Raw genomic sequence first — 23,093 nt, forward strand, 5'->3', positions numbered from 1 at the left:
AGTATCCTGGCCTTGGAGCTATCCTAACATCCCTCCCATTACCTGGCCCTCCATTTCTGCACCCAGTCAGCTGTCTGCACAGCATCTCACTGAGCTTCCCAGTGCACCCACTGCCACAGGTGGCTCACTTCTGAGGTCTGAATGATGACAACCACATGACTGAGCACCCCATTCTGACCTCAGAGCGAGTGACTGACAACACCAGCAAATCTACTGGCCAGCTTAGCATGATGCCTGTGTAGGCAGTCACCCTAAAATGGAAGCAGAGGCCTCGGATGCAAAGCAGGAGGTATGCTTTTAAAAATCCACTGTAAGGTTGCCAGTGTAGTGTAGTGGTTTCAGTGTTGGACTACAACTAAAGAGAACAGGGTTCAATTCCTTGCTCATCGATGGAAACCCACTGGGTAACCTTGGGTGAGTCACATACTCTCAGCCCCAGAAAACCCCATGATAGGTTTTTGCCTTAGTGTTGCCATACGTTGGAAACAACTTGAAGGCAAACAACAACAAGGTTGTTATACCCTGGTTGTGGTACTAAATGTGCCAGACATAGTGCAGACTGCTCACACCAGAACCAGAGCTTGGGTCATGTTCATCTGAACAGGACGACGCAGAACTGAGGGAGAAAGAGGCCTTTTGGCCAGTGCAGAAAAGACCTTGTATTATATTATGAAGCCTCTGAGCCTTGACTGTCCTGCTAAAACAGGGGTCCCCAACCTTTTTGACTCATGGAGTCCTAAGGGCTTCATGCAGCACAGGTCGGGAACTGCTGTACTAGACGAATATTATTGTGAGTTGGCCCATGTTTGTTTGTTGATGATGTATCAGCAGCTCCCCTTCTGTCAGTTCTCAACTTTAATGAAAAAATTACCCCTATATTTTGTGTGAGTCCAGAAAGAAGTGGGTGAGCATTGAGAGCAATGCTGACAGGAGCACAAAGATAATGCAAGGGCAACCAATCACCTTATGTCATCCTGTCACTTCGTAATTGTCACAAGGTGTACTTTAGTAAGTTGCTTGCACATTCTTCCCTTGTAAAGCAGAACAGGCAGGCCCTGAAGAACAAATTGTTCTGCAAGCCACATTATACGTCACCAAACATACTTAGCAACAAAATATCTACTGTGGTGTGATAAACTGAAAGATCCCGTTAAACACCTACATTTCCCATTTTCAGTCATCCAATCCCACTTCTGCTATTATCCCTCTGCTTGTACTACTATTACTATTACAAGAAACATGACAGTTAATGGGCTCTTTACATTATCTATATTGTGGAAGGACAGATCCAACCACCCAGTATATAAGCCCCTAACAATCCTACTCTTTCTCAGTTCTATAGGTTTGCCGCATAGCAGTGGTAGAAAGGAAATAAAGTGAGCAGGACACAGCTGAGGGGATGATGGGAGGGATTTATGTGAATTTGCAGGTGACCACTCGAAGAAATACCATTACAGATAAGCAACCTGTCCTTCTTCTTCGTGGTCTCTGTGAATCACACAGATGGCTTAGACTTACAAGCTTCAGTCAGTGGGGGAGGGAGTGTCAGGACACCAGTTTTACAGTTCAAACAAGTTTTATTGATTAACACCAACAAAACTTTAAGCTTTTAAAGTGCATTTGTCAGTGTCATTTGTCTTGGTTTCAAAGGCATATAAACATGGAATGCAATAAACTTTCAATGCAAACCAGAAAACAACACTGCCCTCTCGAAGGCTGCGACCCGCCTAGCCCTGGTGTCCAGCCTGTAATATTGGATGAAAGTCAATGGTTGGGACCAGACAGCAGCCTTACAGACATCCTCGAAAGGCACCCCAGTCAAAAAAGTAGAAAATGTCGCTACTGCCCTAGTTGAATGAGCTCACATTTGAGCTGGAGGCATTTTCCCTGAGAGTTCGTAGCACAAGTGGATGGTGCTGGACACCTACTTAGAGAACCTATGTGCAGTTACAGGCAGTCCCTTTTTTGATTCCAAGTAGCAGACAAAAAGTGTCTCGGAATGCCTCGAACCTGAAGTTCTGTCCACATAGAATGTCAGCACCCTTTGGACATCGAGGGTGTGCAGGTGACATTTGGCATCCGTAGACAGGTTTGGAGCCAAAGTCAGTAACACAATGTCCTGAGTGAGGTGGAAAGATGACACCACCTTTGGTGAGAAGATAATGTCGGGATGGAGAACGACTTTGTTCTTGTGGAAGTAAAAGTAAGCCTGGTCCATGTACCCACCTGTCAAGTGCATGTGATGGCCACAAGGTCAGCAATCTCAAGTCTACCATGGCCATGGGCTTGAAAGGCTTGGTAGAAAGGTGTGAAAGCACCAGATACAGGCTCCATGTGGGAGTCAATACCGAGCATTGAGGGTCAAGGTTGTTAAACCCTTTAAAGAATTTCTTCACAAGAGGGTCTTTAAAAAACTAAGGTCAAACCTCAAATTGATCATGAGAGCAGATGGCCGCCAGATAGCATGTGAAGGAAAGGAGACACAATTCCAAATCAGCCAAAGTCATTAGAAATTCTAAGACGGTCAGGACCGAGACATGGGACAGAGAGAAGCCCTTGGATGTAAGAAAGTCCAGGAACTTGTTCAACTTAATCAGGTGGGATCTCTGCGTCGAGGGCTTTGTGGCAGCTAAGATAACCATCCTCACCAATCCTCAGTGGACAGGCCTCTAAGGATGGATTCTCCATGCTACTACTGAGAGAGTGTCGATGTCTGGTGGTGGACTTGATCCTCGTAAAGGGTTAGGAAGTCCGGATGGTGCTCAAGATGGAGAAACTCTCTCTGGGACAAATGAAGAAGAGGAGGAGAACATGGCTTTCTCAGCCACCATGGCATCTAGGATGGCATCGGAGTGGTCCACTCTCATCTGGGCAATCACTCAGGTGGGAAGGGAGGGAAAATGTAGACCATCTTCCCTGACCACTCAAACAGGAAGGCATCTCCTCAGGAGCCTGGCGATTGAGTCCTTGAACAAAACTGAGTACAGTAGACCCTTGTTATATGCTGGGGTTTGGTTCCAAGATCCCCCGTGGATAACAAAATCCGTGGATACTCAAGTTCCATTAAATATAATGACATAGCAAAATCGTGTCATAAAAATTGGAAAATCAAGGTTTGATATTTGAAATTTATACTTTTTTTTGAACATTTTCAAACCGTGGATGCTTGAATCAGTGTATAAAAAATCAGTTTATAAGAAGGTCTGACTGTACAATGGCTGCTGAGATGGGTGGCAAACAAGTCGATGAATGGTTTGCCCCAAATGCGAACTAGGTTGGAGGCTGTCTAGGGATGGAGGCACCATTTATTGCACAGGTTCAAGGACCTGCTGAGCTGGTCTGCCAGTTTGTTCTCCTCCCGGGGAGGTGGATGGCTTGTAAAATAATTTTCCTCAGGATTCACCAGTCACATATGCAAAGGGTGATCTCAAGAAGCATCTGAGACTTTGTCCCTCATTGCTTAGTCAGTTAGTATATGACAGTGGTGTTGTCTGTCAACAAAAGTACCACCTTGTCTTGTAGGAGAATCTCAAAGGCCAAAGGGCTTTCTCTACAGCCAGCATCTCAAGTGCATTGATGTGAAAGGACGTTTCTGGTCATATCTATCTCCCTTCTTGGGCTTATCCTTTTTCAAAGGCTTGTCCTTTGATGCCTCTATTTCTTTCTCCTTACCTTGAGGTCCAGGGGAAGTAGTAGCGGCCTGGAATGCAGGAGCTGAAGCAGGGCATAAGGCCTGTTCATACAGAGCAGCTTTAAGCCTCAAGTCCTGGTTTTTATGGGCTTGCAGAGGGCACAAGACTAGTGACCCTCACCAAGGCAGAGAAGGCAAGTATTGTGCTGGTCCTGCCTGGGGATTCCTCCCCCCCCCCCCGCCATTTATTACACCATTTGAAGGTGGTCCACCGAGTGGCCATTTTCAAACCATTAGGAAGTCTAAAGCAAACTCGAAGTCAGACAGTCCAAGTCGATTGATTCACATTTATCACCAAGTCCAAGATCCAAAAGAGTAGTCAAAATCTGAAAAGAGGTCAGTATGATTTATCAATGGAGAAAGAGCAATCTGAAACAAACGAAGTTCCTTCTAAGCTGCTAGTGTGGCAGACAAAAGGGACTGAGAAAGAGTGGGAATGCTAGGGGCTTATATATCAAGTGGGTGGAGTTACTGCCAACAGATATCCCTAACGATTCCAGAAGTTTCTGAAGTTTACTGCATAGGCGCAGGATAACCCAGTTGTGTGATTGACAGAGATAACCAAGAAGAAAGTGCATATATTCCCTCTGACTACGGCTTGGGTGACAACATTCTTATTTTCTACAAAGGAAGCAAAGATGCCAGTTAACTATTTCCCAACTGGTCTTTTGCTGTGTGCCTTCAAGTTCTGACTTATGGTGACCCTAAGGTGAAACTACCAAGATTTGTATGTAGATGCATTTGAGGAAGTAGACTTAAGACCTTGGAATACTCTGTCCAGTTTTGGGCACTACTCTTCAAGAGAGATATAGACAAGCTGGAACATGTCCAGAGAAGGCCGACCAAGATGATCAAAGATCTCGAAACCAAGTTTTTGCAGCTCCAAAGACTAGAATACAGATCCATAGATTCAAATTACAAAAAAAGAGATTCCACTTAAACATTAGGAAGAACTTTTTGATGTTCAACAGACTGCTTTGGAAAGCAGGGGATTTGGGAGGGCTTTTGTCTTGGTACAAAAGCAACACATAGCTGCAGATTAACTACTTTTCTCACCAGAAACAAACAAAGAAATAATCTATCAGTAGATCATATTTCATTGATGAGCAACATGAGTCAAAACAAAAAAGAAAGCACAGTTCTGGGCAAAGGAAAGTACTGAGAGAATAAGTGTTTGCTTACACTTATGAAGCACTTTATAAAAGCTTAACTGAACAATCACACATATGCTCCCTGTAATGTGACGATCATTACAAGAGGCCAAGAAGAAAACACCTATTAAATTTCCTGAAGCTTCTGGCAAATGAAGAAGAGTCTGAAAGGGAGATTAATAACAACATGCCTTTTATTCAGGTTTTTAATCGTATTAATATAAATGTAAATTAGTTTTGAAATGAGCCAGTACAAGGAATAATAGTATGAGCAAAGAGCATTCATGGTGAATTTTAATGCTATAACATAATGCCAAAAAACTGAGAATGGGGGAAGTTGTTGCTCCTTTTAGGATTTCATTACATTTATTTGAATTGGTAGAAATTAGCTGGGGTGGTGAGAATAACTCAAATAATACCACCACTCTCATTTTCACTGCTATACAGTGTTGTCTAGGCAACTGTTTCACATTCTGTGGTGCACATATGCTGATATACAACCTTCCATCTGGCACATTCTAGATGTATTAGACTCCATCTCCCATAATCCATAACCACTAGTCAATACTGGGTGATGATAGCTATAGACCAATGCATCTGTAAAGTGCCAAGTTGTAAAAACTGTTACGTATTTTAGAGTTTTACCTACATTTGTCTTTCCTAAACTTTTGATACATGGATTGAAGAAGTGTTGTAGTGGTGGGAAGAAGGTAGATTTAAATTAAAGACACATTCTGTTATTAAATTGAAAGTGGTGCCTCCACTCTAAATAACTCAGAGGCTACTTTGTTTTCTGATTCTGGCCAAAATTAGGAAGATTCTGGGCCAATTCACAGTGTCTCTCTGGACATGCCTGCTTACGTATATTGCAATTGGGACTGTGCTGTGTACACTGTATGCCATTTGGCATAACAAAAAATGGCAGCAAATAATTCAGTTGATCTGAATTACACAGTCTAGATACAAAGCATGTCCCCTGAAGCAGTGAGGAGAGTGAGAATGACAAATAAGCCAGTACTCAGGTAGACTGCTTGTATGAATTGGCTTCTGTCTCAAGAACTGGGAGCAGTGCAGAGACTGCGGGAAACCTGACATGAATCTAGTTTTTCTTCCACATGAAATTTCATTCTTGAATTGTAGTGTGTTTTTTTTTTTAACAAAAAACACAGTGTGTGATGGAATAAACACTAAATTTTGGACTTGAAACAAGCCTGGAATCAATTTTGGCATGGTTTTACCTAACACTAGGAGCCCAGTTCTATGCAATAGCAGCAGAAGACCTTAATGTCAGGAAAAGACCATGCATTGAAGCAACTATAGCCTCTGATTTTTTTTTTTGTCATGCAATAGGACCCCACCAGTATAAAGGTAACACACAAGGACTTTGGAGGATAAGGAGGAAGTAGACGGGTATCACTGCACTCATTCTAAGAATATTCCTGAAGCCAGGCAAGAGATGAAGCAAAGAGATTTCTACTTATATGAAGCAGCAGATTGTCTAGAGCTACCTACAGATCAGAGCTGCAACTGCAGCAGTCAATGCAGTAAAAGTAAAAACAGTAAAAGAATGGAGGATGACAGCTAATTATTACTTTTAGACTTGTTATCTAGAACTGGCATTCTCGATTTTCTCCATGGCATGCCAATAGTGAGTCATTGGCAGCTGTCAAAAATAATCCAAGAATTATCCAAGGAACACCCAGAAGCCTGTTAGTGCTAGAAGACTTTGGAGTGGAACAGGTGCAGGAAGTAAGGAAAGCCCTTGGACCGTTGTGGCCACACACCGTGGTCTCGATGCCAGCCCCTGCCACAGTCCCAAACAGACCGCAGCAAGGAGTTGAAAAGATCCACTCCTTCTGGGGCCGGGTTTGGGTCGCCTTAGGCAGCTTGGGAATAACCCAGGCATGGCTTCCATGGTTGGAGGCATGCGTCATCTAAATACCACACCCCCAAGCCACATAGAAGCCAGCTTTTTAGGCCTGTCTGTCTTGGGCCTTTGTAGATCAAGAAACATATCAGCCGAAGCAGCTTCCTCTACAGGCAGGCCCACTGGCCATCTTTGATAGGAGGGATAGCCAAGAGCCTGAGAGTATACCAGGAAATGGTGTGGTATGATTCAGCCACACTGAGAGGCAATGCCCTCCCATTCTAACTCTAGCAGCTTCTGATACCTTTAAAATTCCATCGTAATTTTTTTATGTATGAATCTCATTACACACAATCCCATCCCATTATAGTTTTATGCAACCTGTGCCATCAAGGAAACAGTGGAATACTTAGACGCAAGTACATGTTCAGTTGGCCCTCCATATCCATGGATTCTTTATCCACAGATTCAACCATCTACAGTGTGAGTATTTTCTGGGTCCCTCTACTGCTTTTGCCTGAGCTGGACAGGTCCTCTTGAGACCACCTTTTTATCTAATGAAATTGCTGTTACCGATGTTTTGATCCTCCCTTTCCAGCATCGTGCCAGGATGGGCATTCCATTGAAGATTCCACTGGGGATTCCATTGGGACTTTCCTTGTAGAGATGCTTCCCTCTCTCTTCCAAACTCAGGGAGAGAGCTAGGCCTTGCTGAGACGAGGCACATGAAAGAGGCAGTGTAAGAGTGGCAGAGAACTTTTAAAGAAAAGCTTTATTCCAAGTAAGGAAATTTTATAGGAAAAGGATATCTCTTATATAAAGGACATCTTCCTTCAGGCACAGATTACAAATTGCAAGTTACGGAGTAGATCATTTCAGCCAAATCAAGAGAAAGAATCAAAACAAAACCTGACTCAACTAGCTAATACAGTGGGCTCTTGTTATCTGCTGAGGTTTGATTCCAAGAGCTCCCGTGGATAACAAAATCCGTGGATGACCATGCCCCGTTAAATATAATGGCACAACAAAATAGTGTCCCTTATACAGAATGGAAAATCAAGGTTTGCTATTTGGAATTTATACTTTTTTGGAATATTTTCAAGATGTGGGTGCTGAAATCCATGGATTAAAAAATCAGTGGATAAAGAGGGCCAACTGTACATTCTCAATAGATTTGTGATCTACTCACAGATCAGATGGGATTTGTAGTCCATGATGTTCAGGGAATAGCTGGGAGTCAGGAATCCCTTGTCCATCCTCAACCAACTGCTCAGAAGGGCCAGGGCATCCATCTCTCAAATGAATTAGAGCTCATCTCATGATTGGATTAGAGAGAGCCAGAGATAAAAGACTCATGGTGCTACAGGCTTTTTTATAATTCTGATCAGAAGCATTTTGAAGGTTTGCACTTCCGCCCAAATGCCCATCTCATTGGCAATTGCTATCTCATCAACTGTGACTCTGAGCCTCATTGAATTGCAACTGCACCTCCTGCCACATTTAACCCTTTATTATCTGGGAAGAAGGCTTTGATAATGAGAAAAATACTAATTATTACGCATGGCTTTATGTCCAAAAAGATATAAATTACAAAAAGTAAACCTTCAATTTGCTATTTTATATAAGGGAAATCACTGCATTTAATGGGACTTAAGTGGCCATGGATTTTGGTATTCACAAGGGGTTCTGGAACCAAACCTGAACGGATATCAAGGGCTAACTGTAGTAGATGGAACAGAAAAAGGTGTCACTCAGGCGCCTTACAGACGGGCCTAAGCGGCGCCGTCGTTGCGCCAGGAATACACGCGAGGGGCAGCGCTTCTGGACGCGCCTTGCCTCTCACGTGTATTCCATACGGCAAGATGGCGGCGCCCTATACAGACGGGCGCGGCCATCTTGACGTAACGGACGCACAGCGTTCGGACGTCTAAACCCGGAAGAGCCGTCGCGAGTGCGCACTTTGGCACTTGCGGCGGCTCTTCCGGGTTGCCGGAAGGAATGCGATTTCTGCACTCCTTTTTTGCAGCGCGGAGGAGTCACGCGGTTTGGCTGCTGCGGCTCCTCCGCGCTGCAACCGGCAGCGGCCCAAGACCGCCCCTTTTGGGCGGTCTGTAACGGGCCTCAGTTAAGCAAACTAAGCACCAGATAGGTGCCAACAAGTAAAACATTGATGTGCATCTTCTTCCTATAAATTATAATCATTTAATTATAAAATATCATTCCTGTCGTATTACGGAACTTAGTTGTTATTAGATACTTATATTTACATTGACTATGCTGAAATGGAAAAATGATATGCCTAGGTTTGTTGTTTCTTTAACATGGTATATGTTTCTTTAACATGGTATGCTATATAATGGTATATATAGCATACAGGTATATAAGTTTATTTTGTGTATATATATTTGTTTCTCTTTTCCTATCCTTTTCTCTTTTTAATGTATAAAAATGTAATAAAAATATAAAATAAAACATTCCTGTCCAAACATATCTTTTGAAATATTTTTATGTCACATAGAACATTACAACTTGGTCCAGCCAAGAGGTGAAGAGTTATACAAAATTCATAGCAAAGGTTTTGTTCAGGTAAGGTGGCAGTTCCTCAGTTACATTTGTATAATAAATCTACCTTGGAGTCATAATTAATATTCAAAAATTATTGATGCAAATAAGCATAAATATATAAAAATGTACAGAATAAGGCACTTACTTGATCAATTTCCATCAGCTTGGGAAAGGCACCAGGCCATTCTATAGCCACTTTCACAATATCTGCAGGGGGTGGCATTTTTAGTTGTCACTGTTTTTCAAAGCTAGCAAAACTGAACACTGTATACTGCAGAGTGTCTCTCTTTCATTCACAGCTGGAAGAAAAGAAAGGAGAGCATTGTTTAAAACAAATTCTAACACAAACACATCTGCCTGCATGACTTGGCAAGTACACAAAAGGTGTGCAAGTTTGTGATAGATGGCATGCATGAATGCCCTCTAAAAGCTGTACAGCATGGAACTAGCCAACCTGGTGAAAAGGATGGCTAAAACAGATGAATATGCTATGAAGAAAAGTCACAAATTAAGTAGTTTTTAAACACAGGTAGATTAGATAGAGAAAAAATATTTCAAAAATCTGTATCAAGGCTGAAAGAGACTGAATGTTATATTCCACTTTTTTGGAGAACCAAAACAACCTGTGAGATCTTCTAGCACCTTCCAAGAAGGATAATGATCCACTATGTTATGACCAAAAATATTTTTCCTTTATCTACAGCAATGATCTTCTGTGTGTTCACAAATAGATCATTGCACTATAGCAACCAGAATATCAAGGGAAAAAGCAGAAAATAACAGCACTTTTCAAATGTGTGCATACCAGAAAAGCATATATTCCACATCAACATCATGTTTTGAAGGGAGACATACCACCAGACATACAGAAAAGGCACTTCTAATTTGGAATATATGAGACAAACGTATTCTGTCTATAATATGAAATAGTTTTCATATTATTACAGAGCTATACAGTCGGCCCTCCTTTATCCACAGATGCAGCTTGAATGAATGAATGAATGAATGAATATATATATATATATATATATATATATATATATATATATATAGTATAAATTACAAATAGCAAACCTTGATTTTGCTATTTTATATAACAGACATCATTTTGCAATGCCTTGAACATCCATGGATTTTGATATCCATGAGGGGTCCTGGAACTAAACCCCAGCGGATAACAAGGGCCCACTGTATTACCAAATAAAGTAACTGATCCTGTGATAGGGTTACACCATTTAGTTTCTGCATGCAGAAAATCTCAGGTTCCTGGCATCTGCAGGTTGGTCTCAAAAACTCCTGCCTAAAACCCTGGATTGCTGCTGTCACCACAGACAATAGTGGATGAGACAGACCGGTGGTCTAATTCGATTCAGCATATTCCAGTGCCCATGATGGATGACATAAAGGCTCAAGTCAGAACTGGAGCCAGATCAAAGGCAAGTTTCCAGACATCATTTAGATGCAAACTTGAATGAAGAGGTTAGTGAGCATGATAACTTAAAGCCAAGTAATTCAAGCCTCACCCATATATGGATTTCCATTTAGTAAGACTTCTAATTTCAAAAGAGTGGACCATGACTTTGAATGCTCAGGTTCTAGATATCCAAAGGACAATTGCCAGTTTATATTATAAAATTGGTTCACCATAAGAGCACAGAGATAAACCAGATATAGCTTGGAAAATCATTTCAGTCCAATCCTACCAGCAGGGCTCTACACTCTAATGTCGAGAGTAAAAAAAAGTGGAGCAATGAAGTCCTACAAGGAATTAATACATCTTCCCAAAGTAGTGTAGTTCTAGCCTACTCACTTAAGCCAAATTAGCCCACACTATTTCTGACCAATCCACCAGGACCATCAATCAAGGGTTTTTAAATACTAATACAAAGGATACAAGTCAGGTCCAAACCAGCCTATCTGGTATCTCTAACTATAATTCTTCCACCTCATATTTCATTGGCATGTGGTGTACTGTACTGACTCAGATCAATATTCATTGTAAAAGACTGAGCTTGGAGTTTCTTTTTATACCTGTGGCTGGGAAACTGGCATTCATTATTTATCTAGCACACTTTAGTGGTCGGAGAAGTAAGCAAGGAATCCCTTAACCATGATAAACGGACACAACAATATGCTAAGGATCATTTCTCCCTCATGCAGGAAGTTGCAGTCCAACCTACAGAAGACTGGTCTATAACCAGCCATGAAACAGACGGCTGGTAAAGCCACATGCCGCCTTCTGGAAGCCATCCTGGCCAATTACACAGGGGTGGCTTCAAGATGCTCAGGCGATGTGGTGTTTACACATGGGTGGCTTCAAGATGCTCGGGAGGCATGGCGTTGGAGCACCCAGAAGCTGCTCTGGGTTTGCAGTGGGGCCGCCAAAGGCAGCCCTTTACCAGCCTAAAGAGGAGAGGATCTTTTCTGCCCCTATTTGAGCCAATGTCAGGGCAGATTGGGACCATGGCATGTGGTTGCTGCAGCCCCGGGATGACCAGCTCCAGGGAAGCCCCAATCTGCCCTTTTTGGACTGTCTGTTTCGGTCCAAAGTCACTTGAAAATTGCAACTAAAAACTACCTTCTTTTCTGGGCCTTAGAACTATAACTGTTAAACTATTTTAAAAAGTAACTTTTGGAGGTCACTTCTACTACTCTGTCCGGTTCTGTTATTTAAACTAATGCCATAAATAAGGGGATAGACACAACTCTCACCAGTACACCAGAGGTAGAAGGAAGGAGAACTGTCTGCCCTTGAAAGTACTTTATCATCCCCACGCCATCACCGCTAGGGACAATCTCTTCACATACAATCTGTAACTTAATTATAAGCTAGTAACCAAAATATACTTCAGTTTTAAGAAAATTCACTTGAGAGGGTTTTGGGGGGGGGTTGCCATCAAACACAACAGGACATACATGACAGAAACTACATTTTAAGATGGAAGCATTCACATAAAATCTATCATATTTTCATTTTCACACATCTAGCATGGAATAAAATTCCCTCCCCTTCCAAAAGTACTTTGCGCCTTTGGCTTCACTCATTTCAAAATACATGTTCAGACAACCCTTATTATTCATGGAGCCATGAGTGATCATTGCCTTGTGTGCCTTCAAGTTGTTTCTGACGTATGGCAATCCTAGGGTGAACCTATCATGGGGCTTTCTTGGTAAGATTTGTTCAGAGGGATGAGAGAGTGTGACTCGCCTAAGGTCACCCACAATAGGTTTCCATGGCTGAGTAAGAATTCGAATCTTGGTCTCCTGGATTCCAACAATCAAACCACTACACCCTGCTGACTCCTAGAAACCCAGACTCTGGGACTGCTTCCTTTTATATGTTTAAGATTTACACCAATTATATTTTTTGAGATCTGAAATCAGCTTGTTCCAGCTCCAGTCTTCATATTACAGGTCCCCCCTTCCTTCCTTCCTTCCTTCCTTCCTTCCTTCCTTCCTTCCTTCCTTGCTACTTTTTAAAAGCTCCATACCATCTCGATCAGGAGGAGTATGGAAGCATAGGAATGACATAAAGAGCTACCATCCCCATCCCTGTCTGTCACTCTCCTCCGCATTTCTGTTATAAATATAGGCAGGAATACAATTCTGTTCGCACTCTGCTAGCTTCCTCTACAGCAATCAATGCATAGAAAAAACATGTCTTGTTAGTCACCTAAAACCGACATACAACTGAGTAGCATATAAATACTCTCTCTTCAGAATTAGCCATATACAAGACTGCATCATCATAAGGGTCAGTAGATCTGGCTTCTTTGCAGATCAAGAATTTAAGTGTCATATTTTTCTATCTGCACACCTCAAAGGAAAAATAAGTAAATAAAAGTTTAAACGAATAATAAACATTAAAGATTAAGGAAGAGGAAAAGTTTGACATGCTAGACATGTGTAATATAGGAAACTAAGCAAAATATGCACAGTTGGTAATTTGGATGAAGCTTAGGCAATTGCACAAGTATGCATTACACATCATCTTCAAGTTTGGCAAAAATTAGAAACCTGAGTGCCAGAAAAGAAGTTTTTAAAACCAAGAGAAATTACTCAATTACAGTGCACAGTCAGAGGTATAATGACAGTCAGTACATTTTGTCTTTTTTTTTAGGGTGGAGGTGGAAGCATAGCAAATATCAAGCACAACCCAGCAGTTTTGGAGAAATCCTGCTGTGCTATAGTAATTAACACACAAGTTGTAAGCAGCAGAACTATCCCTGATGCAACTTGTAAAAGCAAAATGCACTGGCCGTGTTTAGCAGCAAAGCTTTAGGAGATTACTCCAAGCACTATTGATATATGGAGAATCATTGTTCTTTATCGGTGGGATGCAGTTACATATTGGTCTCTATAGCATCGATTTTGGTAAAACGTTTCTACAACTATATTCCACAGCCATGATACTGTTTTTGTTTGTAAAGTGTATGTGAAATGAGCACATAGTTTGCATTTGAGTGGATGTGTTGCTAAGGATACCCATGATATGAGGCTATTTTGAGGTATTTTCCCATGTGTTAATATGCAAGCACTTGGATGCACCCCACTTGCCTGTAGCTGACAAGGCATTAAATGTGATTCAATAACCATCCACAGGGGTTGTTTGCACAGAGGCCTCTGAAGAGAGTACCAGACCTGGAAGCTTGGCTCACTTGCACAACAATAGTACTACCAAACAAATTTATGGTTAAGAATAAGAAATTAAGGCCCTCAAATGTGTGTTTAGATTAAAGAAGGCTCTGGGTTGCAAACATTTTAAGACTACTGGTTTTTTAAAACACACTAATCAGCAACTAGTTTTTCAAGAGTTAATAGACCATGGGCCCAGTCCCTCAAAAAAGAAACCCTCTTCCTCCATTGTTCTCCTTCATTTATTGGTCTGGTATTCTGTGTCCTAAATGATTAGGCATACAAAGAATATTGTAATGCTTGAGGAGGGAAAATTCATAAGGTCAGGCAAAGGAGCTGTAGCGTTCCAATTTCTCAACTGCCTTCTCCTCTCTCTAAGTCTTCCAGTATCACGAAAGAGGAAGCCAGGGAGCTCTCCCTCACCATTGCAGACTTTCTTCTTAGGTGAGATCTCCTTGCACATATATGGCAGCAGGGAGAAAACTGATTAAATTGCTCATTTTCCCTCTTAGGAGAAACACAACACATCCCTAAGAAGGACAGTGACAAGCTGGAATGTATCCAAAGGAGGGTAACCAAGATGGTAAAAGATCTGGATACCATGTCCCATGAGGGATAGTTAAGAGAGCTGGGTATGTTTAATTTGGAGGTGACAGGTGACATGATAGCCATCTTCCTCTGATAGCCAGCTGAATGGATGTCATATGGAAGATGGAGAATGCTTGTTTTCTGTTGCTCCAGAAACTGGAAACAATTGATTCAACAATCGACAGGAAACAATTGATTCACATTATAAGGCAAAAGATTCCACCTGAACATGTAGGGAAAGTTTTCTGATGGTAAGAGCTGTTCAACAATACAGCAGACTGCATCAGAGGATGGTCAACTTTTTTCCTTTGTAGGTCCTTAAACAGGTTGGATGGCCATCTTGGGGTGCTTTAGTTGTGGCTGCCTGGATGGCAGGGGTGATACAAGATGTTCCTTCCAACTCTATAATTCTATGTAAGTAAATGCAAAGTGATGCCCATTAGGGCAAATAGACACTGATAGAACCTGAGCTGGCTGTGATTAACCAAGAAAGGGATCTTGGGATTGTGTTAGATACCTTGATGAAATGTCAAACCAGTGCATAGATGCTGTAAAAAAATGGAAATTCTATGTTAGACATAACTATAAAAGGGAAAAAAATGCACAGTTGCCAGTATCATATTGCTTTGGAACACTGTGCACAGTTTCAGATACTGTCTGAAAGGATTTTATAACACGGGAGGAATTTCTCTTAATTTCAAATGAAAAGAAAGTGGGGCCAGAACGCATTCACGTGAATTTGCTAGTTCAGCGAATTTACGTGAATTCGAATTGCATTCGAACTGACTTACCACTGCCTGAAAATAGCTTGCCATTGCCCGAAATTGCATGTGATCACCTCTCACACAATAACGTGAAACCCCATGATTGCGTTTGGACTGACTTCCCATTGCCCAAAATTGCGTGTGGTAGTCTATCATGCAATAATGTTAAACCCCGTGATTGTGTTCGGATTGCCATTGGATTATACTTCCAATTTCCCTTGTCTGATAACATCCAAAAAAATATTACAGAGCTGGAAAAAGTGAAGAAAAGGCAACCAAATGGTCAGAAGCCTGGAGCGACACCCCTATGAAGACAGATTAAAATGTTTGGGGCTATTTAGTTGAGAAAAAAAGTTGAGTGGAGGGATGAAGACAGAAGTGTATGAAATCATTCATAATATGAAAATGGCAGCACTTTTATCCTTGCCTTATAATGCTAGAATCCAGTGGGCTCACTCACTGAAAATGAACCGTGAGAGATTAAGGACTAATAAAAGGAACTATTTCTTCACACAGCACATGACTGAAACTGTAAAATTTCTGATCACAAGAAGTACCAAGGACTATGGGTTTAGACAGCTCTAAAGAGGGACTAGATAAACTAATGGGAGGAGGGAGTTATCAGTGACTACTGGTTATCATGGTTATTGATCCCCCTAGTATGTGAGACTGTGTCCCCGTGTATATCAGTTACTCGGGAATGCAAGATAGAGGAAGCAGTTGCACTCTTGCCCTTCTTGCAAACTTTCCATGGACATACATTTGGATGCTACATGCACAGAACACTGAACAAAGAAAATTCAGCATGACTATTTTAATTCCTCACTAGGCAACATAGCCAAGAGAGGGAATGAATGGGTAGGTAAGAAGAAACTGGCTTGCCATTAACACTATCAAGTCTGCACTGATCACCCTCTTAATAGACAGAACCACTTTCTCAACAAGAAAAGCAAAGGCATGAATGCTCTCATTTAACTACGTGTTCAATAAAAAACCAAAGGATGCTAAAACATTTCTTGAACTTACATACTTTTAAGAACTTCTGAGATTCTAATAACCATTTGGAGTGCGACTGCTAAAAGGCCTCATATGAAACTTGACATATAAAGCACTTTAAAAAGAGGTGGTAATTTGACAGTGCATCTTTCCAGTAGGGGAAATGATAGCAAAAGTCAGTTCCTACCCAAGTGAGTACAAATGTGTATGTGTAAAAAGGGTGGGGGGATTACACTCCATTCGGCATCTTGTATAACCACTTATTGTCAATTACAGTGTTTGTTTTCTTTTTTTTTTCTTCTTCTTCTTTTAAATAATATTTTCACATCTAAAGGGCCAGGCCTATAAATCTGAAAGAAGTGTTGAACTGAAAGGGTCCTCTGAGAAGAAGTCTAATTAACAATTTTAGAAAGACAATCCAACACTAAATTAACATCCCCCAGAGAATTATCGTTGCTTTTAAATAGCATGGATGAGCAGCCAGATATAAAGGAGTTTTACATGCTCCCTATGGCCTGCAAGAATAGACTAAAGGTAGGACACTGGATCAGAACACCAGATATACAAAGAAGCTTTCATGCTGCTTCCTTTTCCTTTCATAAGCTCAGCTGCAGCCATACAAGAAACCCAAGTGATCCAAAGCAAGGGCCCATTGCAGATAATCTAACACATAACTGATCACCAATGAAAATGGCAGCCTTCCTTCTGCTTAATGCCTAGCACTTCTGGTGGCATCCTATGCAGATTTGGGCAGAAGTATGTAAAAGGAATCTTACATCTAGTTAGGCGTACATAGGATTGTAGCTTTCATCCAGGGTGGAGCAAGTTGCCACTCAGTGGTGAAGATTAATGAGAGCAATAGTACAGAACATCTTGATGGATCCACCTTGCTTGCACCTGTCCTAACCTGTAACCTGATGTCATAATAAGCCATGATGTGGAGAAGCTGTAAGAAGACAGTGTGGCATAACATCAGGACAAGAATGTGTAGTACTAGTGAAGTTATTACAAAGGAACTTGATTGTAAGCCAACTGAGGAATAGTGGCAGCTGGCAGTTCCCATGTTGGTTTGGTTAGTCCAAACATCTAAAGAGCTCTCCAAGGTGCTGAAACCAATCTTCAAAATAGCTTCTATTATCTTGGAGAGCTTGCTTAAAGTTTACACTAAAACCTGGAGAGGATCCAATGCCGCAATGATCTGGGATCCATCTGCTGCCATTGCTAGGGGCCAAACAAGATGAAACAAGCAACTAGCTACTATACAAGCATGTGTATATATATTACATATAGGCTGGTTGTTAAGACATACAATTACTTCCAACATACATGTGATCAATATTAGAAAGGGTCCAGGCTAAAAGTCCTAAAGGAGCAGACCTATACATTTTTTTCCAGTTGCTAACACTTTATCTTTGAATACTACAGTATGACTATTCACACAGAAAGGGAGTCTCAGAAATTTGAAAAGGGTACCCTGATGACAGGATAAGCAATGGTGACAGAACAACTGCTCCTCCACTGAGCCTTTCTCAGTTGTTGCTACTGGAGGTGGGGTTGTATTTCTCAGTAGGTCACAGAAGAGAATACTAGCCTGTCCTCACCAAGGCAACAGCCTTACGTCCACTGTGTACATTGTATACGTTGACTGTGTACAATTAGGGGGTCAAAAACTCAGCTCTCCTTGAAAGGTCATGGGCGTATATGTTCCGCTGACCATTCCAGCTGTCTTAAAGAGGCCTCTTTAGATCTTTCCTCCCTCTCACTTCTAAATCAGAAAGAAGCAGCACAACGATCCTATAGATATTCTGGACTTCCAACTCTCAGAACAACTGACTATTGGCCATGCTGGCTGGGCATTCCAGGAGTTAATGTTCAAATCATATGGGAGACAAATTAATGTAATAAATTAAAGTTAAGTTATGAAACCTTTAGGTTTCACTAAACAGATGCATTTTGAAAGAAGAACATAGATAGAATATCAACACATTATGTCGTGAACTAGCAAAAAGAGAGGAAGCCAGAGATTAACAGGATCCAAAAAGATGCAAACCATTACCATTACCCTGAATTTTCCATAATGTGATACAAGGTCTTTCAAAACTTGATAATGGTCAGTCAATGTGTGAAAGCAATAAATCTGCTTACTAAAAAATCAGTTTCTGTGGGTTCAAAACTCTTTCTGATAAGATTCCTACTGTTGTATGTGCAGTAGAAAGGACACTTGTATTAATATATGTAGTGTGCCATGAAGCCATTGTCCTTGTTCATACCTCTGCTAGTGGATTAGAATTTGTGAATGTAATTCAGTTCAGCAGTTTCTCTTTCTAGTTTTCATTTGTGATTTCTTTGTTGAAGGACCACAACCTGTAACTCATTTACTGTGTGTTGTCCAGGAAAACAGCCAACAGCTGATAACAAGCCCCAAAATAAGGTAGAGACAAGAAAAACAAAATAGCACAAAATAACATGTGTATTAATAAAGCAAGTCTTGAACTGCAGACTTACAAAGCAAAAGGCAGAATTCTAAAAGCAAGGTCCGTAATCAGTCTGGGTTCAAGCCAAAGGGTCAAACAGTCAGTCAGCATAGTCAAGAAGTCCAAAAAGGGTCAAGGGTTCCAGCAAAACAGAATGGTCAATCCAAGATCCACAAGTCCAAGCTACGAAGTCAAGAAGAGAGTCCACAAACAAAGTGCTTTCATCAAGGAAATCAGTTAACCTCTGACAAAGTTTCTGGCATTCCTCCTAGACTTTTATCTTCAGCCTTCACTGGTGCAGCTGTTCCTTAATTGCTCAGCATCTCATACAAAGCCTCTGAGACCACCGCAGCTCCACCCTTTCAATCTCCTTTGGCTATAGGAAGGCACAGGTAAGTTGTCCTCCATCTCCTCCTTCTCCTTCTTCTCCTCCTTCATGCCAATATTGCGAGGGGGCTCTGTTGCCTGGACACTGGGCTCCTGACCATCCTCTTGAGCAACACTCTCTGTTAGTACTGTCAGGGCAGAACTAGGGCCAGGCTCAGAGTCAGACTCCTCTTGGGCATCCTCAGCCATGCTGGGCATGACATGTGTCCAGAAAGGTTATACAACTGGTTTGGGAGATATTGCCATTTCTATTAACAGCTTTGTGCCCTAAAGGATTGATGTGGTTTCCTTATCTGCATTGTCTGTAATTAGTGTATTTCTTTTCCCTCTAAACTTTCTAAATTCTCCGATTGCAATCTCCCACCCACAACAGTCCATCTAATAATTAAACTCTCTTTCTCATACTCAGATTATAAGAAGAATTTAATCACCATATATGTGCAAATCTGTTTATCTACACTAGGATGTCCTTGCCATTTCCTTGTGTTAACCTTCTGTTAAGGTCACATTGTTCTCCCACTTAAGCATATGTATTGAAGAAATATATTGACTAAGAGTGGACCTTAGTTTGCCAAATTCTTATATCCTTATCTCTCTTTTGAACTGGGATTATAAAATGTTTACACAGCAATACTAGCATCCAAGGAAACTCATAAAAAGAATCAGCTAAAAACCCTTGACACTTAAAACATAATTTTAAAAGCATCACATTAAAACCATAACTACAACCAATATGAAATTATACAAACATTAAAAAAATAAAGCACCCTTGCTTACCTGAAATCACAGCTAATTTGCAACCCTTCATCACAATTAAGTTTTTGTTAAAAATATATGGTGTCAAATTCTAAAGAATATGCATTTTATTATGAACATATGTGTGTAGCTTTTGAGCTTTGGTTATATTGGAAAAATCCCATCCAAACCAACCTACAGCTTACAGCCAGCATTTGTTGTTGTTATCTACCCTCGAGTTGATCTCGACTTATGGTGACCCTGTGGATGAGACATTTCCAAGACCCCCTATCCTCCACTACTCTTCCCATTTTCTTCAGATTCATACCCATAACTTCCTTTATTGATTCCATCTATCTAACATGTGGTCTTCCTCTCTTCCTAATGCCTTCCACTTTTCCCAATTTTTCTAATGAGTTGTGTCTTTTCAGGATGTGACCAAAGTATGACAGGTTCAGTTTAGTCATATTTGCCTCAAGGAAAATTGCATGCTTGATCTGCTCTAGGGCCCACCTATTTGTTCTTTTTGCAGTCTGTGGTATCCTCAGCACACTTCTCCAGCACCACATCTCAAATGAATTTATGATGAATCTTCATATGGCTGTTGATATATACAGTTCACGGTCTGTACCACAGTCAGTACCTGGTCCAGTTTGACCACCAGAATGGAGCTCTTCCAGCTTTTGTTTCCAATTACACAATCTATTTGGTTTTTGTGTTGGCCATCTGGTCGTGCCTATGTGTGTAGCCTTCTTTCTGGTTGTATGAAGAAGGTGTTTTCAAAAATTTATCAGACAGTCACGTGCCTCATTCCTTTTGCCTAGTCTGAATTTGCCTACTGTTTTTGATCCTTCATTTCTTCCTATTATTTAGCATTTATATCTCCTATTATCTCCTATTATCAGCTTGACGTCCTATGCTGGTGTTTTGTCAATTTCTTCCTGTAGTCCTTCATAGAATATTTCAATTTCTTCTTCTTTTGCCTCTGTGGTTGGTGCGTTGTAGTGAGGTGGCAGTAAAGGAGAGGGATGAGGAGGCTAAAGAGGACCAGGTGGGAGGGGAGGAATTAGGGCAAGAGGAGAGCCAAGGGGTGGAGCTGGGAGGAGGGGCGGAGGTAGCCCTTGAGAGAATAAAGGAGGCAGGGCCAGAGCGGGCGGGGAGATTGGGACGCGGAAGAGCTGGACGGGAAGTTGCGGCCGAGGAAGGGAGAGGACAGGTGCGACGCAGCCCAGGGCGGAGGGCTATTCCTGTCTCCTTGAGTCGACGAGGAGCCCAGCGGCGGCGAGGGCCACACGAGGAAGTCCAGCTGCGTGACCCACGTGAGGAAGGGGATTTTCCTTTCCCGGACTCTGACGCCTGGAGAGCACGCAAGTTACCGGACTTGGAGGACGAGTGGTGGGACCCACGAGGGGAACGCTGGGAAGTAGGGCCCCTACCCACGCTGAAGGAGAAGTCAGAAACCGAACCCCTTGAGAAGTATCATAGGGGTCCGAATCCCATGCGAGAGACTGCGTCTTTGTGAGACAGTCTAGGATACAAGACAGGAGGGAAAACGGGGAACGGCCGTAAGGGCTTAGAGTTATGTTTTGTTGGTTAACTGTTATCCCAAAGGGGAGGAAGTTGGAAAAGTTGAGTTACATTAAAGTTTTTGAGTGCATTGCAAACCGGTGTTTTCCTTTCCTGGTCCACGTGTTGGAAGTTAGTAGTAGGACACGCCCCCAAACGCAGCCCGGAACACCAGCCCCGCCCACATGCGTATACTTGTATTATGATGATATTTATAGGTTTTCCGTTGAGCCGTGTTAAAATGATTCGGTCTGATTTTGCATTGTAACCATGGACTGCTTTTGCCACATCTCTCCTTAGTATGAAGGTCACACCATTTCTTCATGTCTTTTTATTTCCTGAGTAGAACACTGTGTAGTTGCCTGAGTCAAAATGACCGATTCCTGGACACTACACTTAAATACACACCTAACTTTTTAGGATATGATCACTACTATGTGAATTCTAATTCCTGAAATGTGCCAATTCACATGCTGGTTCATAATCAAAGTATCCCAATATTGGCTAGTTTGAGCAGACCATGTGCAAGTTATGGAAAGCAGAGCTAAAAGTCGACCACTAAGACAAGTGCTGTCTCTAAATCTTGACTTCTATTAACTGTCACAGCTAATGATTTCAAATAGCCCTCTGTTTCCAGAAATTAAGCCTTTTTGTAATCATTCCTGTATTGAAGAATCGTTGCATTTGTTTTTTTTAACCCACTGCCAATAAAATGTGGTGTTGTTTTTTCTTCAAGTTTTAGTATTATGAAAAATGGTGAAATCTTTAAAACTTCACAATATTCGTACAGGAAAAAGTCAAAATTGTTTTAGTCTTTGCTTGAAAAGATTCCACTCGAGCTTCTTTATCAATTTAGATACCTCTTCTGTGCCACACTTTCTAGTTCTATAATTACTTTAAATCTATAACGTCCTTTTTCAAAAATAGCAATCCTCAGCTCCTAATGCTACAATCATCAAGACACACCACTATACCAGCTTTTATCTGAGGAAAGGAATTGTCGCACGTGAGCTCTATGTGTCTACTGAAAAAGCTAGTCATGGAAGTCATTCCAATTATAATGGCATTCATGATGAGTAAAGCCAATGTGTCAAAAATATAAAACATAGCAAATGCTGAAACACTGAATGGTGCATTTCTTGTGAAGTGCACCAATTAATTTCACAGAAGGCATATGATCATCACAATTAAATGGGAAACCAATAAGCTCAGCCATTTTGTCCATAATCATTCTGTTTCAAATGACATATCACATTCAGGATACATTTCCACATAGCCAAAGGATGCAAAGTTTATAAGCAGTGGGCATAGAGAGAATTCCTGCCTGCCCTCCCTACTAACATCTACACTCTCTTGCCAATTCACTACAACCTCTGCTCTGTATAATTATCAGTATCAACATGGATTCCTTCATTGGCAGAGGCTGCATTGGCTGTTGAACTACCAATGTTCTGATGCTACAGTAAATTAAAGCTAGAAAAAGCCAAACTGAGGGTGCTTAATAATACAGTTTGCCATCACTTTATGTGTTGTAGTTCCATCCTATGAAATCTTGGGATGTGTAGTTTTACAAGGTATTTGTAAACAAATGCTGGTGCGTCACAAAACTATAAATCCCAGGATTCCGCAGGATGGAGCCATGGCAGTTAAAGTCGTGTCAAACTGTGCTGTTTC

The 23,093-nt window shown here is 41.4% G+C and overlaps 1 protein-coding gene across 4 annotated transcripts in view; it reads right to left on the minus strand.

Moving 5' to 3' along the window:
- Positions 1 to 23,093, minus strand: part of ELMO1 (engulfment and cell motility 1) — a 376,239-nt gene that overhangs the window by 295,537 nt on the left and 57,609 nt on the right. For 2 of the 4 annotated variants that reach the window (XM_042475479.1, XM_042475477.1), the window contains exon 2: positions 9,420 to 9,573. The exons of 1 other annotated variant lie outside the window; for it this stretch is intronic. In XM_042475479.1, the coding sequence (XP_042331413.1) occupies positions 9,420 to 9,497 (78 nt within the window). In that variant the 5' untranslated portion in view covers positions 9,498 to 9,573. Of the gene's footprint in view, positions 1 to 7,282; positions 7,397 to 9,419; positions 9,574 to 23,093 lie in introns of those variants that run through there. One more of the 4 variants, XM_042475478.1, reaches the window with a different exon arrangement.

This window comes from Sceloporus undulatus, chromosome 6, assembly GCF_019175285.1.
Source record: "Sceloporus undulatus isolate JIND9_A2432 ecotype Alabama chromosome 6, SceUnd_v1.1, whole genome shotgun sequence".
Lineage (NCBI taxonomy): Eukaryota > Metazoa > Chordata > Lepidosauria > Squamata > Phrynosomatidae > Sceloporus > Sceloporus undulatus.